Source organism: Saccoglossus kowalevskii, chromosome 18, assembly GCF_978046115.1.
Source record: "Saccoglossus kowalevskii chromosome 18, keSacKowa6.1, whole genome shotgun sequence".
Classification (NCBI taxonomy): Eukaryota; Metazoa; Hemichordata; class Enteropneusta; family Harrimaniidae; genus Saccoglossus; species Saccoglossus kowalevskii.
The window spans coordinates 6,189,779-6,212,559 of NC_140658.1; the positions used below are offsets into that span (position 1 = coordinate 6,189,779).

Below are 22,781 nucleotides of genomic sequence, written 5' to 3' on the forward strand. Positions count from 1 at the left end.
ATTAGCAGGTCATTGTCGAAGCGTAGTTTACACACGGTTACCTTGTTCTACGCATTCACAATAAAAACAACATGTTCACAGCGGTTGATATCCACGCTGTATCATATAAAAACGATTACCAAGATTCGTTACGCAAGACCAAGTTTTAAATTAGTTACATTCTGAAGGGGTGGGCGCTTTGCCGAATGTAACCCCAAATATAAAAATTGCGCAAAAGTGGGGGGTGGGCGCTTGCCCGGGCATGGGCGCTAACGCGGCTGAGTACGGTAGATATTTAATTTACTCATGTATTTTTCTGATTATGTACTTACTCATTTATGTTACCATACCACTTTCTTTTCATTCAATTTTAAGTGATAGGGCCATGAACTAGACTAGTTCTGCTAAACTATTTTCATGGTCCACACCAGAATTATTGAAGTTGTGTACATATTACCTTGTATATTAATTTTACTCTTTATATATCCCAACAATTATATACATAATTGTCAAAAACCAACCAATATCTGTTAATACAAGTTGTATGGCCATTTTTGTTAGTTCCACTGTCATTATAGATTACAGAGCAGTGATTGTCCATCATCGTCTGTCAGCAATTGCATTTTCGACTTCTTGAAAACTACCAGCTCAATTGATTTGATACTTGATACCTTCGTCTGATTTGTTCATTTTGTTGCATTATCTTAAAAAGTTTATATTTTTTTCATTTTCCGTAAAGAATTCTATTTTTGACTTCCTTAAAAACTACCAGCTCAATTGATTTGATTCTTGGTATGTAGGTACATGTACCTTCAGTTGGACCTCTGTCAGATTTGTTCATTTCGTGATGGTATCTTCAATTTTCTCTTTTTGGCAAATATTGTTTGACATTTTTCTAAATATTTCTTGAAAATTACCTGCTCAATTGCTTTGCTATATTATATTTAGGTACATTTGGTGGACCTCAATCAGATTTGTTGATTTTGTGCAGATACCATTTTGTAATTTCTGGTAAAAAATTATATTTTCAAATTCTTCTTGTACACTGCCAGTTATTTTTAGGAACAATTTGTTTGAAGTTAAGTTGACATCTTCTCAACAGTCAAAACCAAACATTGTGGGTGTGCATTAGTTGACTTGGCTACCACAATGTTCTTGTAGGACAGCAGAGCTATTCAACTGCAATGATGCACAATAAACTTTTCAAGCATCATACTATGAAGATGAACATTCCGAAATAAATTTCTGGCAGGACAGGGAGCCTAATCAGCTCATTGGCGAGTTAAGACTGGAGTCTTAGACATTTTTTGAAGCATGTAGGGAACCAAGTGAGCTCATTGACAAGTGAAGACTGAAACCTTGAACAAATTTTGAGGCATATAGGGAAGCAAGTTGGCTCATTGACAAGTAAAGACTAGAAACATGTAGGGCATCAATTGAGCTCATTAACAAGTGTGAACTGGTGCCTTAGGAAAAATCTTAAAGCAAGTACTGTATGATGCCAATGTTGGGAGCCAATATGGCTTTTTGGCAAATAAATCAAGGAATAGGAGTATGGGGAAAATATTAAAAGCGTGTTAGGAGCCAAGTGGTTTCCTTAACAAGTAAAGCTACGACTAGGAGCTTGTGAATGTGAATCTAGAAGCCTTGGGGAAATTCTACAAGCATGTAGGAAGCAAAGTGAAGCTCGGAACTTGGGAGATAATTTTTGTTTCTGAACTCTCCTTATTTCAGTACATTTGAATCTTTCACTGTGTGAACACCTCTTATTATGTTTCTGTAGCTGTATCTAATGTCATGAGTTATAACACCTTTATTTGTAATGATGATACAGGTGTTTGCTTTGTTGATGTACCCTATGTAAGTGATATGTTTATTTTTGTTTTAACAATTCTAGAAGACGTCATGCAACACATAACAGCTCGTCAACAAGCTCATCAGATTCCGGTGATGACGAACGAAGATTTGAACGTAGAAAATCTAAGAGTATGTCGAGGAACAGGCTGAGGTAAGTATGTATGCGTCACTAAAATTCTTAAAGGGCATTTATAAGTTTAATAATTTCAATTATAAAAAAGACATGTTCTGCATTAGCATATTTATATCACATATAATAGGGATCTAAAATGACCTTTGTGTTATTGATTGGGAAAGCAAAGGGTATATGTCAAGTCATATCTTATTTAGAAGTTATAAACTGCATGCAAGGGTATTTGGTAGCGGATATAAGACCTCTCAGAGGAAAATTAGCATATTTGGAGGGAAATGCAAATTTTCCCCTGAGAGGTCTTATATCCGCTACCAAATACCCGAGCGTACCGTTTATAACCTCATTATAATATGACAACGTTAAATATTTAATGGAAATACGGCATCTTTCCGAAACAAAGTGTGGGGAGCGATGAATAACCACGTTCTGGGGCCTCGTCATACACTCTTTCAATCCTCGGGGGTGGAGCTATGTCACAAGACGTTCCACTTTGCTAAGACGCGCACCACTGTACCACGTATTGGGCTATGGGCTCTGCGCGCGCTGCTGAGGAACACTGAACGCCGAGGGAAGAGCCGGTGAAAATTTGAGAAAACAACAGAAACTCAAACTTTGAAGTAATCCCAAACTATCAAATTTATATGCGTTACACACGTAGGGGTAATCTTGTTACACTGTTCAAGGGAGTCTCAACAACTATTCCAAAGTACCGTTTTCTGAGAGTTTTCAGCCTTTGTTTTCACTGTGATGGTTGCCATGCGGTGAAAATGCCTGGATGTCCGCCCCCGTGAAATAGAGATCACTCCGAGACATGTTTGCACAGGCATGTAATTCCAAGATAAAATGATAAAACAGATTATTATAAAATTGCAAATGTTCAAGTTTATTACTTAAAATACATCGTCAATATATATAATATATATATATACAAATATAAAACAGAAAAAAATATACACATGAATCAACATTATAAATATCGCGATTAATACATTAACAAATGTTAATAGTGGTAAATTTGAACATGGTGGTTTGAAATTTTTCAAGTTGTCGTTTTCGAGGATTTTAGTTTGGTTTTGGAGAAATGTAATTGCTAGTATACACATATACAGAGCCTCCGAAATTGCAGTTTTTGAACAGGTTTTCTGTGGCAACTGAGCTTGAGCATACCATTTCACTTGTGGAGATATTTCTCTGACACTGTACTTTAGCTATGCTCAATGTTAACGGCCGAACGACGCTGGAACTGGGGGCCATCAGAAGGTCTTTGTTACCACACTCATCAACGGTAGGAACACTAACTTTTGACATTAAAATGTCACTACACTGACGTTTTTGTTCACTAGAACTGTCGCAACAGTAACTCCTGATACTCCCTTCCGATGGCCACTTAAATTCATGATTACCCGTGTTGGTATTCCAGCGTCGTTCAATTATTTTATAGTGGTTGCTCTCACACAGTGGTGAGTGTACAGCATGCTCAACTCAGCGGCCACTGATATTTTTTTCATCATTTCCCCCAAAGTATTGTGACCCAAAGGAGCATTTGTATACCAAGTTGTTTTCCTACCTGTAAAGTTACTAATAGGCCGCTGGAAAAAAGCATTATTGCTTGGGTGAAGCTTATTTGTATAATTTAGAATGGCCGTAACAGAACAAAGTGGGAAGTCTGTTTTGTACATCCGTTTCTCTGATTCAAAGTCATCCTTCAAATCCCTGGGGTGGTTTTTGGTTGCTTCCAAAAAGGCCAAAGTGATATAATCCTGTCCCCTGTCATCTTTCATTAAAACAAAACTCTCTTTGTGTAAATCCCGAAGACCCTCCCGTTCCCTTCGGCAAAAGAAAAACTCATATAAAACCACACCAAACGTAAAAGAGACACCGGGTCATGGTCAGACAGTGTCTCCCACACTGATAACCGTTTTGTGTTGGATTTTATCTTTCCCCTCCCTCTTCAAACTTTTTACTTTCCCTATAAATACATTATTGGCAGTTTGGAATTCCTGATCTTTGATATTGTTAATGGGGTGATTGAATGGAACATTGGTTATGTGGCGATGGATTGCTGCTTGAATTCCAGCGTAGCTTCTTATGCTGTATTCTTTCCCGTCTCTAACCCTGACCTCGGCATAAAAATGCTTCAATATTTTTGCCAGCTCTTGCACTTCCACCATTTCGAAGGCTGGGTCGATTTTCCGTTCAAAACACCACACTATAAAAAAAAAAAACCATAATTTTAGTACGGAAATTGGGTCATCATTGGGTCAAACGTTCAACGCATTGTTAAAAAACAACGTAAATGGCGGCGTTCGCTGGTACAAACTATAGTTACGATATGTTATTTTTTTAATTTTGACTTTTATCACACTTATATTTAAGTAATTTGACACCCCATTTTGTGGAGGCTGCCAAGTTTTCGACCATTTCTTCAGAAAATTCTGGGAATCTTTGCCCTTCGGCAGACACCGGCATCTGTTGATTTGGCTTGTTATTACCCCTGGCGTTCTGCTGCTCCCATTTAATTGTGTAGCTTAAAGAAGTTCTTCATCAGTAGCGTCAATTTCATCCAGCTGGTCCCATTTGAAATTGAGATCAAAATTGATCTGAGGCTTGTCGTCTGACATAATTACTATGTTCTGAAAATGCCACTAGTGACTTGCAGACAACAATATTTATCATATTTCAATCCAGTTTATTCCAGTTTTTGTTTTATTAATTGTTCATTAAACAGGGCCCAAGTCGTATATTGTCAGATATACATTTGTAAACTATGGCTTCAGCCAATCAGATGGCTAGATTCACACTGGTCATATTATAATATAATATTATGAAAATGGCTAGAAATGGTTTCTTCAGAAAAAGTTGCTCACGTTCCTTCAGTATTTGTTTTCCCAACCTGGCAAACAACTTTATGATCCTTTGTAAAACGTGCATCCGCTAATATTGTAATAATTTGTTTAATATTTGTTGCAATCAGATGTCTGCCTATGAACCTATTACCAGAAGATATTGCAGCAAGTGGGCCACTGAAAGACCGTACTAGAATTGGAACAAGTCTAGCAGACATAGATCCTATGAATATTGATAGATCAGTAAGTTACAAAAAAAAAAACTATTTCTTCTGTTACATGTCATACATCTTCACGGAGTGTTCTATCACCTTCACTTCATTTTCTATCAATATTACATTGCATTCCTTCAATTTCAACTACTATTTTTCAAAATGTCGTAGCGTTCCTTCAACATGGCACAATGTTCCTTCTACATCACATTGCATTTCTCCGATATCCACTCTACTTACTTCAACATGACACAACATTCAGAAACATTATAGACTTTTACTGACCTCCACCTCCATGTAGTTTCTTTCACCATTCTCTTTCTTTTCTTTAAGTATCACATGACCACAGCTGTGACGTTCATATACAACTTTCTCCCCGCTCCCTTCAACTTTCTCTCTACTCCCTTCAACCTTCTCCCCACTCCCTTTCAACTTTCTCCCCGCTCCCTTCCAACTTTCTCCCCGCTCCCTTCAACTTTCTCTTCACTTCCTTCAACTTTCTCTTCACTTCCTTCAACTTTCTCTTCACTTCCTTCAACTTTCTCTCTACTTTCTTCAACTTTCTCTCTACTTCCTTCAACTTTCTCTCTACTTCCTTCAACTTTCTCTCTACTTCCTTCAACCTTCTCTCTACTTCCTTCAACCTTCTCCCCACTCCCTTTCAACTTTCTCCCCTCTCCCTTTCAACTTTCTCCCCTTTCAACTTTCTCCCCACTCCCTTTCAACTTTCTCCCCACTCCCTTTCAACTTTCTCCCCACTCCCTTTCAACTTTTTCCTTACTCCCTTTCAACCTTAACCCCCTTCTTTTTCAACCTTAACCCCCTTCTTTTTCAACCTTATCCCCACTCTTTTTCAACTTTATCCCCACTCTTTTTCAACTTTATCCCCACTCTTTTTCAACCTTATCTCCACTCTTTTTCAACCTTATCCCCACTCCTTTTCAACCTTATCCCCACTCCTTTTCAACCTTATCCCCACTCCTTTTCAACCTTATCCCCACTCTTTTTCAACCTTATCTCCACTCTTTTTCAACCTTATCCCCACTCTTTTTCAACCTTATCTCCACTCTTTTTCAACCTTATCTCCACTCTTTTTCAACCCTATCCCCACTCTTCTTCAACCTTATCCCCACTCTTTTTCAACCTTATCCCCACTCTTTTTCAACCTTATCCCCACTCTTTTTCAACCTTATCCCCACTCTTTTTCAACCTTATCCCCACTCTTTTTCAACCTTATCCCCACTCTTTTTCAACCTTATCCCCACTCTTTTTCAACCTTATCCCCACTCTTTTTCAACCTTATCCCCACTCTTTTTCAACCTTATCCCCACTCTTTTTCAACCTTATCCCCACTCTTTTTCAACCTTATCTCCACTCTTTTTCAACCTTATCCCCACTCTTTTTCAACCTTATCTCCACTCTTTTTCAACCTTATCCCCACTCTTTTTCAACCTTATCTCCACTCTTTTTCAACCTTATCTCCACTCTTTTTCAACCTTATCCCCACTCTTTTTCAACCTTATCCCCACTCTTTTTCAACCTTATCCCCACTCTTTTTCAACCTTATCCCCACTCTTTTTCAACCTTATCCCCACTCTTTTTCAATCTTATCTCCACTCTTTTTCAATCTTATCCCCACTCTTTTTCAACCTTTATCCCCACTCTTTTTCAACCTTTATCCCCACTCTTTTTCAACCTTTATTTCCACTCTTTTTCAACCTTATCCCCACTCTTCTTCAATGTTCCCTCCACTCTTCTTCAATGTTCCGTCCACTTTTCTTCAACGTTCCCTCCACTTCTCTACAACTTCAATCAATGTGGCACAGTGTTCCTGGAACTTCCAAAAGCAGCAATTTTTTCATTTGAAATCTTAGCTGTGAACATAAATATGATAATAGTTTTTTACTGAACATAATTAATCAATCACTCTACTACAAGTGATTTCATCCGAAACTTAAACACTAAACACACTTTCTTTCTTGCAGGTCACCTTTGAGGGTGTCGGAGGTCTGGTTAGGCACATCCTGGCACTAAAAGAGATGGTTGTGTTTCCGTTGCTTTATCCAGAAGTGTTTGAAAAATTCAAAATAGCGCCACCGAGAGGTGTTCTTTTTCATGGGCCTCCTGGAACAGGAAAGACCCTAGTGGCAAGAGCTTTAGCTAATGAATGCAGTCAAGGTGAAAAGAGAGTTGCCTTCTTCATGAGAAAAGGTGCAGATTGCCTTAGTAAATGGGTTGGAGAATCCGAAAGACAGCTAAGATTACTCTTTGATCAGGTAGGTCAAATATTTGTTAAACACCAGTTAACTTTATCACCTTTCACAAAATTACTTACATAATATTTCCTTCACGGCTCGTAATCTGTGTAAGTGAATGAAACCTCCTAGTTGTGTTTGACTTTTCTTACTTGTAAATGGCAGAATTTAGTGGCTGGAGATTTTTGTGATGGTTACAAATTTTTCATTTTTTCTCTGAACTCAATTTTCAGGGTACAAACACCCACCATACCCTCTTCCTGACATGGTCATGTAGTAATGCTTTGTAACTAGATACCCATATTTATTACTGATATGTGAAAATATAGTGGTATTACAAATGTATATGTTAAGTAGTAATAATAATTGTAACAACCTAGAGGAACATACATGTAACCATATATGATATGTAATAAGATACTTATTCTTTATTCCTATAAACAGGCCTACACAATGCGTCCTGCTATCATATTCTTTGATGAGATTGATGGACTAGCACCTGTGCGGTCTAGTCGTCAAGACCAGATTCATAGTTCTATTGTGTCCACGTTGTTAGCTTTAATGGACGGTTTGGATAACCGAGGTGAGATTGTGGTTATTGGTGCCACAAATAGGATAGACTCTATTGATCCTGCCTTAAGACGACCAGGTAGATTTGACAGGGAGTTCTTATTCCCTTTGCCTTCTGCTGAGGTGAGTTTTTTAATTATCTAATATTTACCCAGGCATGTTTAATATCAATGAGAGAATCAGTTGTGTTTATACCATCATTATTATCTCGTGCTTTGTCATAGCCATATGTGCAGCTTCAATGACATGCCAGTTGTACATAGACCTTCTTGTAGTTGTTGTATTATTACTCCGACTCCCAACATGTATATCTTCATTAATCAGTACATTATTGGTAAAGCTATAGGCCTGAGTTAGGTGCAAATAAAATATCAGCCTTTTTACCCCCTGTGTGCTTTGCACACAATAAGAGCCTGTCTGTTTGTATGTATTATGTATGTATGTGTGTGTCTGTCTGTTCCACTGATATCTCAAGAACTGTATGTTGGTTTTTAATGAAACTTAGTGCATAGATGCTCTGAGCTGATACACAGATTTGATTAGGTTTTGGATAAAAATCCATGCATATAATGAACTTAATTTGCATAATGATTAGCCAATTTTGGGCTTTTCCACTGATATCCTAGGTACTAATCATCACATTTCAATGAAACTTGGATAGATACATAGGACCATGCACAGACAGATATGTGAAATATTAATTACCTAATTTGCATAGTTAATCAATTTTTAGCTTTTGATATTTCAAGTACTATAGATGCTCTAGAACAATGCAGAGACCTAATTAATTTTGGGTAAAAATGTGTGCATATTAATCAACTAATTTGCATAATAATTCATAATTTTTTGGTTCTAATCACATTTTAATGAAACTTCTGCAGGCTGGCGGCCATCTTGCTTTTTGCCAATACTACTATTATATCTCCAAGGCTTAGGGTCCATTTTCATTCATATTTGGCACATGCATCCTAAATATAGGAATACATGTTCAGTTTGTTTGACTGGCATCCATCTTGTTTTTTGGAAAATGTGGTTTCTTGGACAGAATTTGTCGGTTTTTGTTTAAATTTGATACAAACATGTCCATGATGATTCTGACCATATACTCTCAATTACTAACTATGATTTTGGTCGGTAACTTTATTTTTGGCATGAACAATATTTCCCCTAATTCCATTAACATTGTCTTCATGTATCACTACACTTTACAGGCAAGGTATAGTATTTTGAAGATTCATACAAAAGACTGGGAACCTAAATTGTCAGAATCATTCCTACAAGAGGTTGCTGAGATGTGTGTGGGTAAGTCCTTTGTCAATTTGTCTGTCTCACTTGTACTGTAAAACCATTTATTTTCACTGACATTTAATTTCCCTATTTTGATGTTTTGAGCATATTAATTAAGAATTTGTCAGAGAAACGATGAGTTTTATTGTTATTCAACATGTTCACATGGATTTAAATTAGCGGATTATACTTATCAGCAAAAATACGGATTAAAACCCAATGAATAATTAATGCATTTACATTAACTTGAATGATGCATGTATTTTTTAGAAAACAATGCAATGCCTGCCAAATTGTAAATCTTGTTCTGTCATGTCTTTTAACTAGACATAACAAATTTATTCCGAGTTTCCTGTCGTTATCCACTTCAATTCTTTGAATCACATTGTGCATCTCTAAGAGCTGAACTTTATCAGCCAATAGGCTTCTTTTTAGCTCCGCTGTCGACTTTGTCGAGTGGAGCTTATCATGTGAGTGATTGTCCGGCGTCGTCCGGTGTGCGGCGTCCGTGTCAATGTTTTACTTTTTCGACTTCTTCTTGAAAACTAGAAGCCTGAATGCTTTGATACTTGGTGAATATGTACCTTGGGTAGACCTCTCTCAGATTTGTTCATTTCATGATCATATCTTCAATTCTCTAATTTTGGTGAATATTATTGTCATTTTTGGTAAAAAGTGATATTTTCGACTTCTTGTTAAAAACCGCAAGTCCAATTGCTTTGATATTACATATATAGGTACTACATGTGTATCTCTCTCAGATTTGTTCATTTTTTAATGATATCTTCAATTCTCTAATTTTGGTGAATATTTTTGTCATATTTGGTAAAAAGTAATATTTTCGACTTCTTGTTAAAAGCCGCAAGTCCAATTGCTTTAATATTACATATATAGATACTACATATGAACCACTCTCAAATTTATTCATTTCATGATGATATCTTTAATTCTCTAATTTTGGTAAATATTTTTGTCATTTTTGGTAAAAAGTGATATTTTCTTCTTGTTAAAAACCACAATCATTTATGGTTAAAAATTATATTTTTGAATTCTTGTTGAAAACAGCAAGTCCCATTGCATTGATACTATGCATATTGTTCATTTTCTAATGATATCTTCTGTTCTTAATTAAAATGTGCATTGCTAACAACGGAGCTATCTCAGCCGAGAGGCTGCTTGTTTAAGACACTAATCTCAATGTTTTTGTTAATATTATTATTTATTTATTTCACAACTCGTATTAAAATAATACATTACAAAAATGTGGCGACACATTCATGATCACAACAATCACTATGGATTGAAACAAATAAAACGAAACATCACGCCTCGACTTTCCCCTTGAGGTTTCTGTTCAAGTACTGTACAATAATCAATCCATATTCACAATGAGAATGGAACGTTGTAGTTTAATTTTAACAAATTGTTTTATTTAGTATAGACTAAAACTTAAGAGTCCTGTACCATTGTTGCGACACAAGCCTATAAAAGTTTCCTCAAAATAATTTACTGTAAAATCTGTATTAGAAGCTGTGGCTTTTATTACGGGGTACAATGATACAATGCAACACGGGGGGATGCAGCTTCTATTAGAGTATCTACACATATGAGAAATGGTGAATTTTTGATACTCAATTACTCAAAAAAAAAATGGGCGCGACTTCTATTAGGGATGCGGTTTCTAATTCTAATTTTATGGTAGTACCGGGTAACTGTCTCAGCATGTCAAAGATACTTTTCGTAAGTAATGGTCCATAAAAGTTTATTGTAAACTGTCTGTACTTTACTAAACATATTGTGAGGCAATTTGCTTATAATACAGTACGGATGACCATGGGTTATACACTGATTAAATGATACATTGCTATATTGATGGAATTATTTTCCTGCATGGGTATTTCATGCATAAGTTCTTTCTAAGCTTTCTTTAATTCATTTTATCCAGGATATGCTGGTGCTGACATTAAAGCGTTATGCACAGAGGCTGCCTTGTTGGCTCTCAGGCGACGATATCCACAGATATATACATCAACTCAAAAACTGCAGCTCGACTTAGACTCTATTCAACTCATAGCCAGAGATTTTTATCAAGCTATGCAGAACATTGTTCCTTCATCGCAGAGGTCTGTGACTTCACCAGGGCGTGCCTTGTCCTTGGTCATTCAACCACTTCTTCAGTACACGTATAAAATGGCATTGGAGACATTAACCAAGTTGTTTCCAGCTTCAAATTCAAACTGTGATGAAAAAGGTTTGTAAAAATTACTGTTACTATAAAATAATAGTATTGTAGAAATTATTTGCCAAGTTTCATTTTTGCTGTCAAACAATTAGCATGAAAATAAGAATACTGGAATATTTTGTATGACTAGCAAATTTCCTTGTTTTGATGTTGAGGGCGCTGTATTGTTGCACACCATGCTCATTGCGATTGCAGCTACACTGACGCTGTCTATTGGAATGCTAACAGTAAATATAATATTTAAGACCATTTGTCTCGCATCGCGTTTATGCTTCATGAAATTATTATTAGTTTTGCTTATTGAAATTTCGATCAGTGTCATCCTTGATTGCATGTACTCACAACGGAGTGATATATGCTGAGATCATATTCAACCATGAGATGCATCCGGAGCTGACCTGGCATGATCTCTGTAGCGAAGATCTTGTTGTAAACCAAGGAAAAACATGATGATAACACGATGTATGCAGTTTGATTTAGAATGCAAATTATTCAGTTATCTGGCAATATTATGTTTTTTGTTCGTATGAATTGCTGTGTAACATTACCGGTATAAGTTGTTGGATGAACAATTCTAAAGAATGCAGCGAATTTTCAAAATCACCGATTTGTATATGCAAACTGTTGGTTGATGCTAAGATTTTGATGCTGGAAGCTCTTGATCATTTGCATATATCTACATAGTACTATGGAGTCTGTTGTTTTATTGTTATAACCATGTAAATGAAGCCTTTTCTCATTGTTTACAAAAACAACAATTTCTGATACTTTCGTTTAGACATACAAATAGCTTGGAAAGGCTTTTTAGCTACTATTGACTCATCCATGAAAAATAACTTTACACGAAAATTTCCTGTTCTACAGAATCTGGTATTGAACATGCAGATACAAACTTTATTATTTTCTGATTTTGAATGTGATGTGTTTCTAAATATATTATTTATAAACATTATTAATATGCTAACTAATCAGCTAAGTATTAGCATATGACATCACTTGTATCAACCAGCTCTTCAAACCTCACACAGTTCTATGCAATGTCTTGCTTTCCAATGACATCACTTGTATCAACCAGCTCTTCAAACCTCACACAGTTCTATGCAATGTCTTGCTTTCCAATGACACTGCCCATGTAATTAATTGGTTGTGTATGTTTGTTGATAGGCTCTTCCAGTGGTGCAGTTAATTTATTGAATGATGACTGTTACAGTGATGAAGAAGATGGCCATTGTATCTATGAGAATTCTAGAGTAAAACCGAGAAAGCGCAGTCTGTTTACTCAAGACTCTACAGTGGCCATACCACGTAGCACATTCCTCAATTTTGCGAAGTAAGAGCCACTTTCAAATTATGCACAAACTAGTATACATGTATGAAAAAAATGTTTAGTTTGAGTGTTTTAAACAAAATTGTCAGGTTAAGCTTTCGTATGAGGTTCAGGAAAATAAATTAATAAGTTACAATAAGGCCCAGAGAAATATTCATATTTCTGGTTGTTAGAATTTCCCCCCAAAATTCAAAACAAATGTTCATAGGATTTTAATAATTTTTTAAAACTAAAAATAAATTCCCATGCTTTAGTATGGAAAATAAATTAAGCAGATTGTTTTTTACTGGTTCTAACATGGCATGTAGCCCCCTCGAGTGTAAATCTGTGCGTCAAATGAGGTGCATTTGTAAAATCTTTTTACACCCACCCGACAACCAACTGCTATGCCATACTACTGTCCGATTATCAATTTGTACTTAATGGTGAATATAGTCTGACGCCATGACCAATATTTATCAATTAAGTTTCAGTGGGGGGGTAGAGGGTTTGGAAAAAAACTAAAGGAATTAAGTTTTTTATCCGACATCAATCTTTTGACGTCGTCCCTTACGCTTACTTACATCTTTTTTCCCCCACCAGCTCTGCATGCCAGTTTTCTTCAATGCATCGACCTCGATTACTGATAGCTGGGGAGCCTGGTCTGGGTCAAAGTTCACATCTAGCACCAGCTATACTACATCACCTGGAAAGGTTCCATGTGCATTGTTTAGATTTGCCGGCGCTGTACTCTGTGAATGTTACCTCTCCAGAAGAATCATGTGTTCAAGTAAGAATCACTGTCTTTATCACGAAATCCCACGAAAAACCTTAGTTTCATTCCTATTTTGTATTTATATACTGAACTCCTCCACTGACTATTGTGTAATCTTGAGAATGATTGAGACTGAACAGTTTGTACACGTTCCTCACAATTCTTGCAAATATTTCATACAGCAGTCCCTAATAGGGAATTAGCCAGGAATTTGAATGTGACTGTCAAAAAAAAAAACATTGAACAATTTTGCAAAATTAAAAAACATGTTAATTACCATACTCAACGGCATTAGCGGCCATGCCTGGTCAAGCGCCCAACTTTTGTGCAATATTTATATTCAGGGTCACATTCGGCAAAGCGCCCACCCCTTCAAAATGCAACTAATTTAAAACTTGGTCTTTGATAATTGCTTAACGAATCTTGGTAGTCATTTTTATGTGAATATGTTTTGAATGCATAGACCACAGCATTCTGATTGGTTAATAACAGACTTTATCCATTAGGTCAAATGACACTGTTGCAGGTCAATTCATGCACAAGCATCATTGCGGAAAATGATTTTCATCAAGAGTTTGCGTACGATTCAACACATTTGTCAGTGGAGATAATGATAATGTGTTCCAACAGACTTTAAAATTTTCTAATTTCGTAAATTCTGATGGTACGAAAATGTGCACATTTTTTGTGATCATTTCTGTTTCTTCATTGTAAAATCAATGAAGATGCAAGTAGTTTCCTAATTTGATTTTACCTCAAAGACGTAAAATCCCCCTCAATCTGTCACATGATGAATCAAAGTTTTCATTTGCACTCTTTTGCGTCGGGAGGGTGCCTTGCCCACCCCTAAAAAATCATGATTTTATGAGTTGAGGCCCGGGCGCTTACGTGGTCAAGTACGGTAATGCATTTACACTGGTCCCAAATACCAAAATAAACCTTAAGAAATGATCAAACTGACATCTTATTCACATAGCTACTACTGGTATGTATTTGTGAACGTGTATATATACTAAGTAATTTGTGAAGCCAGAGGTGCTACACCATCAATAGCAAAATTAAAAACCAGTCAATAATGAATGCATTTACAGTGTACTGGTCCTCAATATCCAAATAAAGCTCAAGAAAAGATCAAACTGTGATGTCTGATTCATATAGCTATCATATCTTTACTAGGTGTTCCGTGAAGCAAGAGGTGCTACACCGTCTATTATATACATGCCTCATATCGGGCAGTGGTGGAATATTGTAAGTGATACACTCAGGGCTACTTTCTTAACGTTATTACAAGACCTACCTCCTTCATTGTCAATACTACTATTAGCTACAAGTGAACAACTACATATGCATCTTGACACTCAGGTAGGCTTATTTTATTACTTTTATCCACTTTAATTTTGAGTTGTATGAATATAGTAAAAGTTTGTAGCAGTGCGTATTTCAATGTGGTTCTTGCAGAAAGTCTTGGAAGTATTGGTGCTGCAATACTGTAAAACATGTCTTTTTAGCTAGCATGTCATTTTAGCTAATTTAGCTAATCTGTTTTTTCGCTAATTCAAGATGTAGCTAATTTTCACAGGGAGTTAATTGACACTTTAGCTAAATTAAGATTCTGTTAATTCATGCCAAGAGTCAAATCCGCTAGAATTGCATGCTGCTGTTCCAACATGTTCTACAGTATATCATACTTGCTGACTAATTTGCTGAAAGTTTTGGATTTGACTAAGCAGGTCATTCTCACTTGCCAGAGTATTTTTTCACTAGATTCTGTACCGGTAGGTGTGATGTATGAATGTCTTGTCGGCAAGATCAATACTGCAAATTCCATCACATAATGTTTTCAACAAGATGATAAATATTTGGCGCTAATAAACTCTGTCGTGAATGGTTACTCTTTGATGGTTCCTGCAATTTGAATGGTATAAACAAAAAATTGTCGGAAGTAAAAAACTACATCGTTCTGTCAGGAATGTGTTGGGTTTGGAGCCCCACGGAGGGCACAAATCACGCAACCGAGTCAGGCTTTGTCGCACTGTCTGTATTTGGGAGCTAATTTGAACATTCATGAATCAACATCATTAAAGCAAATAACCAATCAGCTCTTGTTTTAGAATCAAATAACCAATCAGCTCTTGTTTTAGAATCAAATAACCAATCAGCTCTTGTTTTAGAATCAAATAACCAATCAGCTCTTGTTTTAGAATCAAATAACCAATCAGCTCTTGTTTTAGAATCAAATAACCAATCAGCTCTTGTTTTAGAATCAAATAACCAATCAGCTCTTGTTTTAGAATCAAATAACCAATCAGCTCTTGTTTTAGAATCAAATAACCAATCAGCTCTTGTTTTAGAATCAAATAACCAATCAGCTCTTGTTTTAGAATCAAATAACCAATCAGCTCTTGTTTTAGAATCAAATAACCAATCAGCTCTTGTTTTAGAATCAAATAACCAATCAGCTCTTGTTCTAGAATCAAATATAAACCAATCAGCTCTTGTTTTAGAATCAAATAACCAATCAGCTCTTGTTTTAAAATGAGGGCAGTGTAATGGAAGGGAGGCATGATGATTGGTACATTTGCAACCTACTGGATACATCAATGCAAGCGTATTTTGTCATGGCTTTTTTTTCAGTAACCATCAGGTTTCACAAAAAGGCCAGGGTTTATGATATTCTGAAAAACCTCATAAACATGTTTAAAATATTGCTTGAGATTACTAGTACAAAATGTAATACAATTCACAAGAACAAAACAAAACAGCAGACAAGTACAGTACATTACACTACATAGTCAAATCAGTGAGAGAAAGATAGACAGGTTTTAAATATTGTATTAAACTTTCAAAATGTACAAGATGACTATGTTACTCTGTATCATGTATAAAATAGTTTGATGTGTGGCAGACATTGGTCATCTTAGACGATATTGAGAATTTGCTATTGGGAGATGTTATAAAGGCGGCCGCTAAGAGAAGAATCACTGTGTATATTTTGTCATTGTAGTTACAGCAGTTATTTAATCCGGTCGGAGGTGAAGTGCTTCATATAAGATCTCCGACAACTGAAGAAAGACAGGAATTTTTTGAAGATTTGATAATACATCAAGCATCCAAAGCTCCACGAAGAAGGAAACATGCAGGTTGGCAACTCTGTTTTTCTAAAGTTGTAGTTGTTAATAATGCCGTTTAGTTGGCTAACAGTGGCAGGGGCATGTACCTCCCAGAAAATTGTTTCTTGAGAGTTAGGAGAGAATGTCTCCCATCTCTCATTCTGGGCACTAGAGGTAATTTTTTCTATAGATTTTAATCAGATTGGCATTCATTTTGTTGTTCGACACAGCTGCCAGATTATTAGAAGAGCTTCCTGTGGCACAGGCGCCGGAACCAAGACAGTTAACGGAAGAAGAAATCAAAAAACTTGAACAACAAGAGGAAGTGACAATGAGAGAATTGAGACTCTTCCTGAGAAGTATTCTAACAAGACTTGCATCTGATAAGAAGTTTAAGTTATTTATCAGACCTGTTGATTTGGAAGAGGTTTGTCATCTTTAATAGTTTTTGTTTTGTAGAGTGCCCTCTTATTTTATTACATCAGGTTGTGGGTAGCTATCAGCGACATACATGTATGGTTATGTGAATAGAACGTACCGGTAGATACAAATAGTCACCAGATTTCAAGACTTGTTTTTTTGCTTCTCAAATAATATTTCATTTGCTTCTGTTATTTCATCAATTATTCCCTGACCTATGTAACCATAGTTTTGACATCATTTTGGGAACGTTTAAATATTTCCTAACATCAAAGTGTAATTTAGGGTTGTTGTAGCCACTGACGCCTATGTTTCTTGTTATTAGCGTGAATGGGTAAACTGTGTTTTAACAGTGAGTTATTAAATGCTCAGTTCGTCTTTCAAAAAAAATCATGCCTCTTTTTCAACAAAATTAATGCCAAAAAATCATACTTCAACATATTACTTCTGTGTTGAGTTTGCTATCACCATTATTTTAAAACACAGTTCATGATTATTCATCTCAAGACACTATCTCTACTACAAGGAGAACAAAGTACATTGATGGGTAATTGTCTCATGAACACTGTTCCTTTTAATTTGTTTGAATCTTGAAAATACTGTGAAAAAATGCCCATTTTCCCTTTGAAATGTTTTTTCTGCATACAAAATGCATGAAAAGTTTCTCAAAAGACAAAATTTCACTGAGAAACTACAATTGAATCTGAGAAAACAGAATCTGGGAACACAGCTCATAAATTCTAAACTGATGGTACATAATTTTCTCTCACTGAGATCTTGCGTTATGCATGGAACAAAATGTGAAAACAGAACAAAGAAGGGCCATAACATCGTAGTGGCATCACATTGTGTCAGAATCGACTATAGTGAAACTATTTTTTTCTATGCACATTTGTTGATGGTCAATTTTGATGAAATAAGAATATCGTAACACCATATTCCTCTCTGAAAGATATGCATTTTGACATTAAACTATAACATCAATTAATTCAATTTTTGATGCGGATGTCCAATCCACCCATGATCCTGCAGTGAAATCATCTATTCTGCCCCATTTATATATATTCTGTTGAGAACCATGCAGTGATGTTTCAGTTAAATACAATAGTATCCTGATTTATTTCTACAGGTGCCAGATTACCTGGATGTCATTTCCAATCCAATGGATATGTCAACAATGATGAAGAAGATAGATTTACACCAATATTGCAATATCAAAGAATTCCTTGCTGATATAGACTTGATTTGTGCTAATGCACTAGAATACAATCCAGATAGAGATCCTTCAGGTAAAACACAGGGCTCACAGTTCTGACATTGAATGTGATGAAGTTTTACTCAATGTGCTTGTACCTATCTTTAGTACAATGATTTTAAAAGCCATTATTAGTGGAAGTTTTCTATTGTGGATTTTTACTTCCTGTTAGGGATTTTGTACTCTCTATGTGTGCCAATGTTAACTTTTGTCATCATCACAGATTAAAACCTGACCCCCCCCCCCCCCAAAAAAAATATTGATCATGCCCAGTAGGAATTTATGTCAAATTTGTCCAAAATTTTCAATAAATGTACCAAAAACTACCTAAAAATAAGCAAAATGTGTTTTTATCTTGTTTATAATTGGTGTAAAGACAATGGATTTACATATGCACAACATGTCTCATTTGCTCTGATAATTAGTCCTTTGTACTGCAGGGACCTACAGAGACATTTCCACATAAGTTTACTTGAGTTGACCTGGTTTCCTCACGCTACAACCAGATGGCAAATCAATTAATACATAGTTGGGTGACACCATGCTATGCCACAGACTTCAAGTGAACTTAATATGGGGTATAAAGTGTTCAAGTATATGTGTATGGTAGACAACACAACACAATCTGGGATAGACTAGCAAGTTTAGATCTCCCATAACTTCCTATCCTGGGATTGAAAAGTTGAATTTTTGATTCCCTAAAAAGAGTGCCTGCCATCCTCAGCGACCATAGTCTCATATATTTGAGATATACTAAATAGTCTTTTAAATTATCAGTACATATTGGACTTGTGAATGCAGTCTTTCTGTAATAATAATTTTTTCTAAGCTAAATCCAATTTTAATCGGTTGAAGACCATACATAGTGTATTTTTACTGATGCACATAACTTTATTTAAACTGCCACTATGGACAATTTAAATCTACATTCAAAGTGTTTACTTTTAATTACGGTTTTCAAATTATGTTTTATTCTGTTTAATTAAATCTCAGACAAAGTGATTCGTCACCGTGCCTGTGAAATGAAAGATATTGCCCACGCTATTGTTGACAGTGATTTCAATCCAGAGTTTGGCAAGTTGTGTCTTGATATCGAAGAGTCTAGAAAGAGAAGAGGTATGTTCAATTATTTTATACATCAATGAACTACTTAGATCTGATATAGTACATTACATGCTGTAATCTACAGTGTTGATGTGTATGGAACTCATTTCACAGTCTTGAACATGTTGTGTCTGCAAAACATGTATTGTACACAGATATACGACTACTTGAACATCAATTTTACCTGTTTATATTTGAATTTATCAGAAAAATGAAAGATAATATTATAATTATAATCTTGTAGAAAATGCACTTATTTTTTCAAATCTACTTAATCTATTTATCAGTTTGAGCTTACTATCATAATGCTTACCGATACTATGAGGTTAATATTACGAGTATACTTCAAAGTATGCATGAAGACAGTGCAGCGGAAGTATCGAACGACATGCAGAGAAGGTTGATGCGACAGTGTACTGTCGCCAGTGTACTGGCAAGGGTAGGACAAAAATATAAAAAAGAATAGCCGTACAACCCCGAAAGAAGTCAGTGGTATATTCAAAACAGTTGAAAACATGGGGAGAAGTGTACCGCGTCCTGTTTGAACATTCAAAACCTGTCCTACCTTCCGGGTTTGTTGATCCTAGGTCATGAAATATGTGCAAACGCTGTCAATATGGGAATCAGGAATTCAACAGAACAATCGTACTCGCCTGAAACCCACCAATAGTTGATTCATTCTTTGTCTTTGTCTTTGCTTGTTAGGTGAAACACAGTCAAGGAGTGCTCCACAATTCTATCATGTCAAGCCTCTAGAAAAACCTGTAACTGCTTCTACCTCAAATGCATCGTCATCAAAAAGAGCACGAAGTATAGAATCCAATCCTGAGAATACCGAGGGAGATTCTACTGCAAATTTGTTTTCTGACTCTACTCCTAAACGCCGTAAACGCAAGCGGCGTGGTTGTAGATGGTCAAAAGGTTTACTTTCAAAACCAAGGACAAAACCAAAAGTGTCTCTCCAAGATAAAACTGACTGTGTTGAGAAAAGTAGTGAGAAGGATAATTCAACCAATGAGGATGTTAGGGTTAGTGACTGCGAAAGTGGGCCGGTTTTACGCTCTGAACTTTCAGAAAATGATATGCCTGTGGAAGTTGAGAGTAGCGAAGATAGAGCCGAGAATAGTTGTGATTCTAACATTGATACTCCATTTTGTAAGAGTACTCCTTCAAGTCAGAGGAAAGTAAGGATTCAGCATCGACCTATGATAGAGGAAAGTGAAACATCACACGCTGAAGAAAAGTCGCCTTTGAAAGATAAACAGGAGGCACATAAGAGTCGAAACGTAAGTTTGATAAGCTTCTTACTGCTGTGTTTTACATTTTGGTAAGTGTGTTTTATATTAGAGAAAACTGGCACCGAATTCATATTTTGTGCTACTGAGCTGATATTGAGTGCATATGGGAGAGAACTTTACATTGAATAACAAAAGATTATCACACTTGAAACTCGATAAATTTTGTTGACATTTTAATAATATTTGAATTCCTGTCAATACTATTACCGGTATCTTAATCGTTCATCCCAGTTTACAGTAACAAATTGGAGAAAAAAGTCAATTGTGTGGTAAATACACCATGAGTTGATTACACTTACAATCAAAATGGCATGCAAAAACATAGCTCACAAATATCCACCTGATAAACCGATGCAAGAACAAAGTTAAAGGGTGGTGGTCGTCGCGCAGCACATGTTCGAATTTCATGTAAATAAACAATGTATTTTACTCGCTTTGTATACGTTGCTATGAGTCCCATATCGAACAGGACGTGTAGCAACGACTGCCGCCCTTTAAAATGTTTTGCAATTTTTCAGACTTAATTCTAAAAACAACTGGAAAATTGTCTATATCTTAATATCAATGATAATAATGGATGTATAAGAAAATCACATACATGTACATGTAATACTTCAAAAAAATAATTTATTAATTCTTACATGTAGTTAATTGATTTGCAAATAACACAATGATTGTCACGACAATACACCAGGACCTGGTCAGTTCTGTGATATTTATTCCATTGTTTCGCCCTAGAAATAGGGCTTCTTCAAGAAAACTTTGAATAAACATCACGGAACTGACCAGGTGTATTGTCGTGACAATCCTTGTGTTATTTGCATATTATCAACCCGCAATACTAGCTACTGAGGATCGTCTGATCTATTATTGTTGAGTAGTTATCTGATTAATATTGCATATTTCAATTTATTTTGTCACATGTCACCTAATTCAGTCTATGCTTTTGCAGTCTTCCACTATAGTACTGAGTCTAACTAAAGACATTGATGACGAAAATGAGAGCCACAATGGAGAAGAGAATTACAGTGACAAAGAGACAAATAAAAAACGTATGTTCTTTTCATACTTTCTGTAAAGTAAACAGATTTAATTTTTTTTCTTTTTCTTGCTTGAGGAAGTAAGTTATTGCATCATTAACCCTTTGACTGCCATCCAGAGTTCTTTGGGAACCATAATTGTCATTTCATATTACAAAGTATGACATGGTGTGAGTGTGTACAAATCTTTTGCTATCCGAGCAGTCGCTAGGTTGGTGTGACTTGTTAGCTTGGGTATATATCTAGTAGAACCGCTTATGTGTGGGCTTCGAATATACAAACACAACGTTCAGCACCATCAATGAGTTTTAATTGACTTACACAAAACGTAAATTGCAATTGACAGGGGATGACGCATTGGTTGTGAAATACGGAAAAGGGACGGAAGCATGAGGTTATGACGTAGAGATATCTCCTGAATATTATTTGAAGGTCCACAGATGACTGTACATGCGATGTAGTGATGTACTGTCCTGATGCCAAAAAAATGTTTTTGGTTTTATTTTGACATGTTTCAATTGAAATGAAAAAAATTATAGTGAATACATGTGAGTGTGTGTGTATTGCAATTCATGACATAAAACATTTTTGCTAATATAATTGCTATAATATTGTATGCAAATGATATGCAAAATTATGCTAATTAGGTCACTGAGTTGCTTTATGCATACCATTGTAAACAACTTTGCAGGAGGCATTTTTTTTAGGAATTTCATAAGTCAGTGAAAATTTTGAAATTTTATAGGAGTGAAAATTTCTTCTTGGGTCCAATGGCATTGTGTCAGTGACTTGTGTGAAATTTTGTATTCACGAATGTCATTTAATTTTGAAATTGCAGACATTTCTAGCAGTGAAAATTGTATAGTTTACAGTATTTAAAACCAAACTTGTATCTTTCCACAGAGGAAACTTTACCTATTAGAAGGCTTACCAGGCGTAAAGCTGCTGACACACAAACACAAAAAGCAATAGAAATACTACAAGAACCTGAACCACCACTTATAGTGGACAAAGGGAGACTGAAGGTTTGTCTTCTACTAAAATATAATAATTTTTGTTTCACTAATATCTGTACACTCAGTATGCTGATAA

The 22,781-nt window shown here is 35.8% G+C and overlaps 1 protein-coding gene across 1 annotated transcript in view; it reads left to right on the plus strand.

Annotated features, from left to right (window-relative positions):
* LOC102804160 (ATPase family AAA domain-containing protein 2-like) overlaps positions 1 to 22,781 on the plus strand; it is a 53,017-nt gene that overhangs the window by 25,574 nt on the left and 4,662 nt on the right. The window contains exons 9-24 of the mRNA XM_085492778.1: positions 1,877 to 1,987; positions 4,944 to 5,058; positions 7,013 to 7,303; positions 7,727 to 7,975; positions 9,064 to 9,154; positions 11,085 to 11,390; positions 12,546 to 12,711; positions 13,291 to 13,477; positions 14,639 to 14,824; positions 16,467 to 16,602; positions 16,803 to 16,999; positions 18,122 to 18,281; positions 19,241 to 19,363; positions 20,057 to 20,637; positions 21,602 to 21,701; positions 22,593 to 22,714. Of these exons, the coding sequence (XP_085348904.1) occupies positions 1,877 to 1,987; positions 4,944 to 5,058; positions 7,013 to 7,303; positions 7,727 to 7,975; positions 9,064 to 9,154; positions 11,085 to 11,390; positions 12,546 to 12,711; positions 13,291 to 13,477; positions 14,639 to 14,824; positions 16,467 to 16,602; positions 16,803 to 16,999; positions 18,122 to 18,281; positions 19,241 to 19,363; positions 20,057 to 20,637; positions 21,602 to 21,701; positions 22,593 to 22,714 (3,121 nt within the window). The remainder of the gene's footprint in view (positions 1 to 1,876; positions 1,988 to 4,943; positions 5,059 to 7,012; positions 7,304 to 7,726; positions 7,976 to 9,063; positions 9,155 to 11,084; positions 11,391 to 12,545; positions 12,712 to 13,290; positions 13,478 to 14,638; positions 14,825 to 16,466; positions 16,603 to 16,802; positions 17,000 to 18,121; positions 18,282 to 19,240; positions 19,364 to 20,056; positions 20,638 to 21,601; positions 21,702 to 22,592; positions 22,715 to 22,781) is intronic.